Source organism: Rutidosis leptorrhynchoides, chromosome 4 (genome assembly GCF_046630445.1).
Source record: "Rutidosis leptorrhynchoides isolate AG116_Rl617_1_P2 chromosome 4, CSIRO_AGI_Rlap_v1, whole genome shotgun sequence".
Classification (NCBI taxonomy): domain Eukaryota; kingdom Viridiplantae; phylum Streptophyta; class Magnoliopsida; order Asterales; family Asteraceae; genus Rutidosis; species Rutidosis leptorrhynchoides.
This window is the reverse complement of record NC_092336.1, coordinates 12,229,191-12,241,024: the sequence shown is the minus strand read 5'-3', so window position 1 is coordinate 12,241,024 and position 11,834 is coordinate 12,229,191. Positions and strand designations below refer to the sequence as shown.

The following is an 11,834-nucleotide window of genomic DNA, read 5'->3' as shown; positions in this document are numbered from 1 at the left end:
AATTAATATGGAACGTTTTTAATCAATAAGAACGGGACATTTCACTAGGCATCTTCTTCTTAAACTGGTTCATGATGTAAGCATGGATCTAGGCAGCCCTATCACGTTTCACAAACTCGTTGATCTGTTAAGAACATAGATATAATCATCAAATAACAGATAAATTTAGGAAAAGTTATCAAACTCGTTGATCTGTTCAAAACATAATAACATACGAACAGTTGCTTAAAACCCATAATTTAATAATGAATTCATAATCAAAATAAGACAGCACTAGTAGTGAAAAAAAAATTAATCACTATTGATTATTGAATTATATTGTACTAATTTTAACTATCTAGAATTAGAACAATACAAAATTGGTTTTATTTTAAACGCTTATGATGCCTATACCACTTATAAGTTATGACCTACGAATGTCCCAACATACGATTAAACATTTCTTCAAATGTGTACGATATCAATCACAAAAACACCTTTTCAAGATTTACATCCGCAATTTATTTTGTTCTTATTCTTATGATCTTAAACTAAAAAATTAAAGCAGATACCTATTTCACAAAATTCAACATCAACATGTCCTAATACTTTATAAATGTACAGTACTATAAATTTCAATACCTAAAGTGTCAAAGAATTTCTCATTATATTGATCAAATTATCAAACCATACTTTTAATTCCAAAGTTAACTAATACGCCAGGACACGTACATTCATATACTTTATGGTTATCTATTATAATGAATCAAATGGTTCAATGTTTGATAATTGATAATTACAATCGAAAATCAAAAGGGTTAGGTTTAAACATCAGGTTAATTGATCATGACATGAAATCAGACGAAACATATCGTAAAAATAGAGAAATCAGTTGAACTATACCTTTTGCTGTTGTTGGAGATTTTGTATGAACGTCGCCATTTTTTCTGAAGCCCTAATCGATTGATCGTAATCCTATTCCATCTAGCGAAACATAAACCAATTATGAACATAGTTAATCTTGATTTTTGTAGATGATAATCTGGAAGACGTGATAATAGATGGATAATTTGAGATTTGTGAATTTTGATAGTTGAAACCCGAAAAAATGGCTGGAGAATCCTAAAACTAATCTGGTATGCGTTTTCTTATTCCCTTCACCAATTAAAATGGCCACGAGGTCGTGTTGAGGTTTAGGGTTTGTAGGCGATGGTTCAGAGAGTCGCCGTAGGAGAAGAGGAATCAGATTTCTGGAGCTTTTTTGTGTGTGTGTATACTGGTTATAGGTTCCAGCGTGTAAATACATATGTTAATTTGTAGTAATTGGAATTAACTTAGTGATTTACACGTCAGCATATAGGTTTAAGGACAGATTAGGGACTGACACATCAGACTAATCTTCACGATTTATATTATGTTATAGATAGATAGATTATAGATTATAGATTATAGAAGATTATAGATAGATTATAGATATAGATTATTGTTACACTTATTTTTCAAAAACTACAAGCCTACATACCTAATAATACTCCGTAATAATCTAATCGTTGAGTTACCATACAAATACGACATCGTTTAACGAACTCCACCACACGCAATCATAAAATCCGGTAGGCAATCATCAGAGTTTGGTTATGTTTGCTTCCAGATTAATTGCAGATTTCATTCTTTTCATCATCATCATCATCATCATCATCATTACATACACCAACACCTCTGTATCTGTAGGTCTTTTAATAAGCGGCAACAAACTTCTCTGATACTTCTGTACATCTCATTCATTATTTCATCATAAATTCACATTCAATTCATTACGATACAAATCAATTCATGCATCTGTAAGTTCATTCATACTGTTATATATTTGTTTATATATCTATATCTATATCTATACCTAATAATTGATATTTAGTTTTATAGTGTTTCTGTTGTTTTTTCATGTTGTTTGAGGTTTTTTGCTAATTGAAACCCTAGTTCTATCAATTGGAGGGTAAGTACTTTTTTGATTACTTTGATTAAAAATTAGGTCTATGTTTATAATTGAATATATATAAGCAACTGTGTTATTGCAATATGAAATTGTTTACACCTGCTGTTATTGAAGGTTGCGTATAATTCGATACTATCAGAATTTGAATTTAAATATGTTATGTGGAGGCTTAATTGACTATATGAACATTTCATTACTAATATAAGTATATGTTGTGTTTATCGTTATATACCGTTTATTACATTTTGTTTAAAGTGGATGTGACATACGAATTACAGTATGGACCAGTATTGCCATATTTTGGTGTATCACAATTTATAACTAGATACTTCCTTAGCGGTATATATTTTGTATTCTTGCTTTTAAATGAGTTACCTAACAACAAAAGGTCTACTAGGTAGTTTTGATGTCATAATCCACAAATTTGACGGTATCTCAGCTTTCGTTTTTGATATTTGTGCATATAAATATTTTGTATCAAAACAGAAACAGGAAGTATGATTTTGCAGGTTGAATTTGCCAATTGTTATCTGATGCTTTACATTTGTGCTTTTGCAGTTAGACCTCTATAATGGCAGACTTAAAAGAACGAATGCTGCCACCAAAACCTGCATCAGCTATGAACCTTCGAGATGCATCTTATAGGCCATCTGCATCTGGTCGTCAGCCCTATCAAGGGGTTGATGTTTTAGGTCTCAAAAAGCGTGGCCAAGGTCTTCGTTCATGGATTCGTGTTGATGCTGCTACTGGGGATTCACAAGTTATTGAGGTTGACAAGTTCACTATAATGCGTCGGTGCGATCTTCCTGCTCGAGATCTTCGTCTACTTGATCCATTATTTGTCTATCCATCAACAATTCTGGGTAGAGAGAAGGCTATAGTTGTAAATTTGGAGCAGATTCGTTGTATTATAACAGCTGATGAAGTTCTGCTTTTGAATTCTCTTGATAGTTATGTGTTGCAATACGTGGTGGAATTGCAAAGACGTTTGAGAGCTGCAGAAGGCCATGAATTGAACAGACGTATTGGAAATAGGGACTTTGGTGACATGTTTGGAAACACGTCCCCTGATTACTTGCCCTTTGAGTTCAGGGCTCTTGAAGTTGCTTTAGAGGCTGCTTGTACATTTTTAGATACACAGGTTTGTTACATAACTACCCATTCTTACAGCTGATATCAAGTACTTTGTTTATAAAAAAATATATATATTTGGACAACTAGGACCTGTGTGGGAGGATAATTGAAGGTATAGACAAAGCTTGTGAAGCATTTGCTTAGTTTCTAGCCATGATGTAGTCTTATTGAAAGAACATAGAACTGCTACTATGTTATTACCTTTTAATTATAATAATTTAACCCGTTTTTTTGTTTCAAACGTTTTTTAATGTAATGATAGAAATTGTTTTATATCATTCAGATTGAAGTTTTTTATGAGACTAAGTTAACTTAGAGTAAGTGGTCATATTGTACTGAAATTGTCAATCGCTATAATTTGTGAGAAACCCTGTGTAATGCTAAGTTGTTTTGCATGCTAAAGATTATTAGTCAGTTGGACTAGTTATTGGTATATGAAAGATACGTAATGTGTCGTGCTATTATGTGCCTGATGTATTATGTGGTCCATGAGTACCATATCACATCTAATAGCTGAATCATTCATCAAAATGAGTAAGGTTATTTTATTCCCAAACAAAGAAATATTTAACTGCTGATCAACTCCTCACAAGAAAGATCTTTTTCTGAAATAATCAGGCAGCTGAACTAGAAATTGAAGCTTATCCGTTGCTAGATGAACTTACTTCAAAGATCAGCACTCTGAACTTGGAACGTGTTCGTAGACTGAAAAGCAGACTTGTTGCATTGACTCGAAGGGTTCAGAAGGTACTATAAATAGTTTATGCTTCCCTTTTTACTTGTACACAACATAGCCACTTTGACCCATTAATAGATGGGTTGATATGATGTATGTTTTATCTCTTAACATGTCAAAATATCTAAATAGGTTAATTCAGGATATGTTTAATCTCTAGGAGGTCAAAATGGGTTAAGCTGAATGGTATATCTAAAACTGGAACGGGTCAAATGGATGGAAGTCTTCAAAAATGTATCTTGATCCATAAAAAATCTTCAGAATTGTTTATTTTTGACAACACAGGTAAGAGATGAAATAGAGCAATTAATGGATGATGATGGAGATATGGCGGAAATGTACCTTACTGAGAAGAAAAGGCGAATGGATTCGTTATTCGATGGAGCAGAACAATCTGTGATTGGATACAGGTCAAACGATGGTCAACAATCCATATCTGCTCCCGTTTCTCCAGTTTCTTCTCCACCTGAAAGTCGAAGGCTTGATAAAACTTTGAGCATTGCAAGAAGTAGGCACGATAGCATGAGGAGTTCAGAAAGTGGTACAGAAAACATTGAAGAACTTGAGATGCTGTTGGAGGCTTATTTTGTGGTCATTGATAGTACTCTTAATAAGTTGACATCGGTAATTAATTAATTATTGCACTTTCAAGACTAGAGTTGTCAATATCAACCCATAGAATAAATGATTAAAAAATGGGTTGATTTGGGTAAGAGTATATCTTATGGGCAAAATGGGTGAAATGAAAACATAATAGTCAAGAATACTACGGGTCATATAGGATTGGACTGGACAGACTTGTTAAATCTGCCAGAAGTGTATTTTGTAAAGGTAGATTGTTATCATAATAAATACAGTCATATTTTAATACACTGATAATTATAAATCTGGAAAATGTGTTTCGGGTCAACTGAACCCAACATTAGGCAAAAGTTTCATGTTTAAACCTGTTACACTGCCTTATTTCTCTCTGAAGTGTTTTTCTTTCTATTTTATTTTGTAGCACATTCTTAATTCACTTTTATAATGTGTTTCTTTATAATCATTATATTCGAATATAAAAAACTTCAGACATAAAATCTTTGGGTTATCCTGATACGCAGAAAAGGTTACCCGTATTTAGCGATTACCCATATTGTTAACAGACTTCCTTTTGTGTTGTACCAGCTGAAGGAATACATTGATGACACTGAAGACTTCATCAACATCCAGCTGGTATATTTTCTTTTTCTTTTTTGCACTAATTGTACGTACCACAAAGTTAACACTAATAACTACATAAAACAGAGGAGGTTTCCCTGTTTAGGTTGCCCAAGGAAGGCGATTATTTTACTCAGGTTGACCCTATTATTCGACGGGTCATGCAAGTTGTGTAACAGGTCAAAAGGTTAAATGGGTAATTAATTGGGTTGGTGGGTCCATACACTAGTATCCTACTTTATGTTAATAGATTGTATTAGTTCCATAGTAATCTAATATTTCTAATAAATTTACTTAGGAGGGTTTATACATCAGAATGTATGTTGGACAACTTTTTACACGTTCATCCAACCTGTTCCCTACTTCCCTTTTTAAAGTTAATTTTTCACCCATTGGACTTGTTTGAGATAATACATAACCCAAATTGAACTCCCGTTTATAAGTAACTGGGTCAAAAGCGCTACAGTTAATTTTTAAATTTTTTTTTTTTATTTGCTGAGTTTTGAATATCTGGACTGCAGGATAACGTCCGCAATCAGCTTATACAATTTGAGTTGATACTGACTACGGCAACATTTGTTGTGGCCATCTTTGGAGTGGTAGCAGGCATATTTGGCATGAATTTTATGATACCATTGTTTGATAGCCCGTCAGCATTTACATGGGTCTTGGTGATAACGGGAGTTACTGGAGCCATTATTTTTAGTTCGTTTTTATGGTTTTTCAGATATAAAAGACTCATGCCATTGTAAAAGAAGATCAATGGGATTATAAACGAAAAACTTTCCATTGTAACTGTTATCACAAACGAAATCTTTAAAAATTATTCAAGTTCGACCGAATCTCCTGTGCAGAAAATCTTCTTGACAAGCTTGCAATGCAATTTAAAGCTAAAGCTTGTTAGTTCCCGGAAATTTCTGACCAAATTTAAACTTAATCTTTAACGTTTCCGACACGATAAGCAAAGTCTGTAAAGTTGAATCTCAAAATTTTTGAATTATTCAGATACCCTTCGATTGTTCTCAACGATTCGCGAACAATTATATGTAAATAGATAAATATATATACTATAACTTAAAAACGTAACAAAGTGTTAGGTAAATGATACTGTGCGTTAAACTTATTGGTTTGATTATCTGATTGATATATCTAGCTACAGAGTTAAAAGATTATGCCAAACAATTGAATTAAAAGATATGTACCGAGTCCCTTAATGATTATGATATTATTACGGGTCTCTGTTATAAGGTCCACGCTGATTTGAGAAATCATTCATTTTTAACGATATTCGGAATAAATGGTAAAGTGTTAGATAATGAAAGTTAGATAAAAGTTAATGGAGAACTAAACTGCATAATATACAATTGATTTTGTTTCAAACGTGCGAAAACGTTTTTCGATATAATAGAATTTGTTAATTAAGTGTGTTTGTTTAAATAACGTAATTTGGACACATACAATAATAAGGAATATTAACTGTTAGAATTAGATATATGAATAACGTGCGATGTGTATTTTAGAATGTGTGTATGAATATTAAAAATATATTTTAACTTGGTCATAAAACGATTTGATATTATATATATTCACAAATAGCGAGACAATGATTTATAGAAGTAAATGACCAAAACACTCGAAAGTTTAAGATATACTTTGAGTGATATAGTTTATGGATAATTTAAGTTTATATTTTGACAAAGGTACGAGTCACGAAACGAAAAATGCAAGTTTTCTCAACGTACGAAAAGACGTTCGAAAAACCGGAACCAGGACATGAGTCGATTGACGACGTACGACTTATCGGAACGAAAATTACAAGACACCTATACACGAGAATATAATATAATATATAATTAATTAATTTAAATTATATATATTATATTAATATTTAAATATGTCGACAAACTAGAAGTAAAACGAATGTGAGCTGGATCAGAGGGCCATGCGATCGCATGACCTTGATGCCCAAAAACCATGCGATCGCATGGAGGGCTGGGACAGGCCAAGTGCTATAAATTCGATCGAATTCTTTGTTTTATTTGCTCATTCACTCCTCTCTATCTCCTTATATATATATATATATATTTATTATTATTATTATTATTATTATTATTATTATTATTATTATTATTATTATCATTATTATTATTATTATTATTATTATTATTATTAATCTTATTATTATTAGTAGTAGTATTATACATAAAATACTACGACGAGGTTATGAGCGTGTCACTTTCAAAATGAGTTTTCGAGCGGGATAGAGATAAGGAAACTATGGGTTATAGCTATGGAGGTTATGGGTAATATTCATGAGTACTGTTCGCAAGTCAAACCTAGTGTTTATCATCTCTGTTGCGTCTACGTACTTTCTTGCAATATTGAATCACAATATTGATACGTGAGCATTCATATCTTATCTTTTATATATTAATAGTGTATACATGTCTAGTGCTCGAGTATATATGTTTAGGCATGCTTGTATGCTAAATTTTGTCGTTAAACAGTTTATGATGAATCACGAATTAAATACATATATTACTGATAAAAGGTATATGATATGCATGTTTTTGGAAAGCTGGCGAAAAATCAATAACTTTTCATTTAGATATCGAATAGTTTCGATGAACGGATTAAAAGATATGATCAACTGAATTATGATTGACGTTAATTGAAATTGCTTTTGAATCTGCAATTAAGATTTAAACAACTTGTTTACGAGATTGATAAAATGAATTTTTAAATATTACCAGCCGAGTAAATGAAATCTTATATAAGGCACGTCTCGTTTTGTTGAACAATTGTCAAAACTGATTGTTTTATCATATTTTAAAGCCTTATAAAAACTATAGTTTAATTCTACAAGAATTGGGAAACTATGTGAAATGTTAAAATGTTTCGATTGCCATGATCATTCAACTATTGTATTGAGTCAGATTGACTTTTTGAAATTGACTTTTGATAACTCTTGTATGTCGATCTCGAGCATTAGGATTGTGATACACTATGGGGGTGTTTGGATTAGCGTTTTGAAAATTGATTATGCGTTTTAAATAATCAGAAGCAAATAATCAGCTGTATCAAAACGTGATTTAGGAAAACGATGTTTGGATTTGATTATGCTGTTTGATATCGCGATAATCAGATAATTAATTTTCTTAGTGTTTAGAAAATTAGATGATTTGATAATTCATAAAATTACTAAAAGGGACATCATTTTAAAAACAAAAAGCTGTTCATTAAAACAATCGAGAGACAAATACACCACATTGTCAAAATGAGAATTTGTTAAGGAAATTAAAAATTAATAACAATATTACAATGATGAAATAAGAAATAAATATTAAATTGCCATTTTATTTTCTATATAGAATAAATACTAAATTGTGATGGTGGCCAATAGAAAACAAGAGTAGAGCAACCTACCATAGGTTACTAAAGCTGTAAAAGGGAAGCTCGGTACGATAAAAGAGTTTTAAGCTATATGCATGGGTATAATAGTAAATTAAAGTAACAAAGAATTTAAATGGGATGAGCGTTTTTCATGCAGTAACCCATATATCACTTCTCCATTTTTGCGTTTTCAAGTAATTAAAACGTAAAAAATCACTTTTTATAATTAATTTGCCAAACACTAAAAAGTGATTATTTGTGATTTCAAAACGTGATAATTAAATAATCTAGTTTCAATCGTCAAGCCAAACACCCCCTATGACTTGACCTAGCTTGATAGACATTTATTGACCAACATATGTTCTCTAGGTTGAGATCTACGGTTATTTGGTAATCCGAGTTTCAGTCACATTTTGGTGAACGACTTTATATGCTGCTAATGTGAGTTTCATTTGCTCCCTTTTTAATTGCTTTTGCAATCTATATTTTTGGGCTGAGAATACATGCACTTTATTTTTAAACGCAATGGATACAAGTACATACTAAATTCTACACCGAGTTTGAACTGAAAATCTCTTAGCTTTGGTAACTAGTAACTACCGGTTTTAAGAACTGGTGGGCGCGAGTAGTAGTATATGGATCCATAGGGCTTGATATTCCCGTCCGAGCTAGAGCACTAGCCTTTTAACGGACGTATACTATTTGAGAAGCGTACACGTTGGTTTGCGTGTATTATTAAGATGATTATACAAAGGGTATAAATTATATATACGTTAAGTTTAGTTACCAGGGTGCTCAATTTTGTAGAATATTTTGATAAACATTTCTGGATGAAACAACTGAAATCTCGTGATCCACCTTTATATACAGATTATGCGAAACATTAAAACTATGAACTCACCAACCTTTGTGTTGACACTTTCAAGCATGTTTATTCTCAGGTTCCTTGAAGTCTTCCGCTGTTTGCTTATATGTTAGACAAACTTTGTGCATGGAGTCATACATGCTTTATTCAAGAAAACGTTGCATTCACAAAACCATCATCATGTATCTATTTCGACTGCATTGTCAACGGATGTATTATTGTAAACTATTATTTACAGTGATTGTCTATATGTAGAAATCATCAGATGTCGAAAACCTTGGATTTAAATATTCATTTATGGTATACCTTTTCAAAAGAATGCAATATTTATAAAACTTATCATATAGAGGTCAAATACCTCGCAATGAAATCGATGAATGACGTATTCGTCCAAGTGGATTTGGAGCGATCGTCACAGTTGGTATCAGAGCGTTGGTCCTAGCGAATCAGGTCTTGCATGAGTGTGTCTAACTGATAGTTGTTAGGATGCATTAGTAAGTCTGGACTTCGACCGTGTCTGCATGTTAAAAGTTTTGCTTATCATTTCTTGTCAGAAATTACATGCTTATCGTTCTTAAGTCTAGACACGTTTTCCTGAATTTATTTCATAAATAGTGTATAGACAAAAATTCATATCTTAGCGTATCTGTTACTGTAAACTTTTCGTGACATCCTCCGAAAATTTCTCCGTGATTTATGGAATTTGGTATTATATATACATATGTAAATTATGTATTGAAGAATACCAAACTAAATTCTATAATCTAATTCATATCAAAAATCATCTCCCTAATTATACAAGATGAATCCCGTAGCTAGTTCAAATTTCTTAAACTCCGACAGCTATTCCGATATGGATATTCACCTGAACTCAGAAGACAGTGTAACCGGAATGGATCAACCAATTAGCCATCATCTATTCTGGATGAATTGGGGATGGGTTCGTAGTCTACTTAATCATTGGAGACAAGAAGAAGGCGATCCCTTCCATCCACCACATTGCCCTCTTGGCGAAGAACCTGAAGCACTTACCGGCGAACCTGTTCGTAATACCATTTTCTCTCTCATTTCCAGAGTATCTCGTCATGATTATATACTATCTCACATTCTAGATCTCATTCACCCGCTCGTCCGAACCGACAATCATCCCGGTGTAATAGAAGAAGTCAACGAGCTTCGCGCTCGAGTAGTGGCTTTGGAGAACATGGTGCAAAGGTTACAAGCACCAGCAGCAGCACCGGTAGCAACAGTACCACCATCAGCAACACCAACAGTACCATCACCACCAACAACAACCACATCCGCATCCCACACCTCAACATCACAATCTGTACCTCGAACATTAACGTCATACGCACCATAGATACCAAGGAATACCAACAACAACAAACGATTAAGTATTGATTCATAACTTCATCGAAGAAATATTCTGCAGAGAATATGTTGTAGCGAGCCGACAAAATTGTCATTGACGGCGTCGTCTACTTAGGTCCCGTTACGTGGTCATAAGTCTTTAAAACAACGTTTGACCAAAAGTATGTCGCATTCATTTCAAAAGTAAAGATGTTTCAAGGTTTATAAAGTAGTTCGACAACTAGTTCCATAACAAAGTTTAAAGTACAATTGAAACATAAGCGACACAATTTGAAAGTAGCCAAAAGACGCTCCATGTATGCATGTATACTCGACATCCAAGCAAGTATCAAAAGTAATGAGCGGAAGCATGTATCCCAAAACGTTCAAGGACCTGAGAAAAACATAGAAATCTGTCAACGAAAACGTTGGTGAAATCATAGGTTTAAATAAGTATGTACAAGTGAACCACAAGATTTTGTAACAGTGATATAATAGTAATACATTCCAAAAGTAATATTCACGAGCACCCAATTATCAATGCTTAACATTCCTTCCATAGAACCCCATCACAATAGTGTTAGAACATACATTGTTTCTCGAAAATATATTCCATTCGTAAACGGTAGCGAACCGTCTGAATGAGGGTTTGTCAAACCCATATGGCCATATAACATAAGTTCTCGCTTACACCCGGCAAGTGTAACTAATGATAATCGAATTGAGGATTTTTGTTCAAACTCGTATGTAGAATGTTTGTTTTCCTGTACTTGTGTTCACTTAGTAAAAAGAAACGTTTATGTTTTCTCATCCCAAATGTAAGTTCAAAAGAGTAAAGTGGGACTATGATCTCACCTTGAGTGCACGTATGATGTAACATCCCGCCTTTTTCCGTTTACTTTTTCGTTTAACTATTTAAATCCCGTTATATGTTTATAACATCTCCCGTTAATACGCATTTTAAAAATATCTCGTTTAGGTAATTCACGCACCCGCAACCGAACTTGAGGGACTAGTTTCGCCAAAGTGCCAAAGAGGTGACTAGCATTTGACTAGTCAACCCCTTCCTCCCACCTTTTTCATTTCATTTCTCTTTTTCTTTACTACTTTCCAATTTTCTCTTAAACTCCATATCAAAGAATCATCATCTAAATCCAAGCTAGCGGGTGTCTTGCAAAACA

The 11,834-nt window shown here is 33.0% G+C and overlaps 1 protein-coding gene across 1 annotated transcript; it reads left to right on the top strand.

Moving 5' to 3' along the window:
• The first annotated feature begins 1,529 nt into the window (after positions 1-1,529).
• On the top strand, positions 1,530-5,883 carry LOC139904474 (magnesium transporter MRS2-1-like). The gene is made up of 6 exons (XM_071886404.1): positions 1,530-1,820; positions 2,531-3,113; positions 3,725-3,853; positions 4,128-4,466; positions 5,010-5,057; positions 5,564-5,883. Exons 2-6 carry the CDS (start codon positions 2,544-2,546, stop codon positions 5,792-5,794), a joined length of 1,317 nt encoding a protein of 438 aa, XP_071742505.1. The 5' UTR covers positions 1,530-1,820; positions 2,531-2,543; the 3' UTR covers positions 5,795-5,883.
• Positions 5,884-11,834: the final 5,951 nt, after the last annotated feature.

Coding starts and splice junctions, on each gene's coding strand:
- LOC139904474 (XM_071886404.1), top strand. CDS start 2,544: ATGGCAGACTTAAAAGAACGAATGCTGCCACCAAAACCTGCATCAGCT. Junction 3,854..4,127: donor TGACTCGAAGGGTTCAGAAG/GTACTATAAATA, acceptor TTGACAACACAG/GTAAGAGATGAAATAGAGCA. Junction 4,467..5,009: donor CTCTTAATAAGTTGACATCG/GTAATTAATTAA, acceptor GTGTTGTACCAG/CTGAAGGAATACATTGATGA.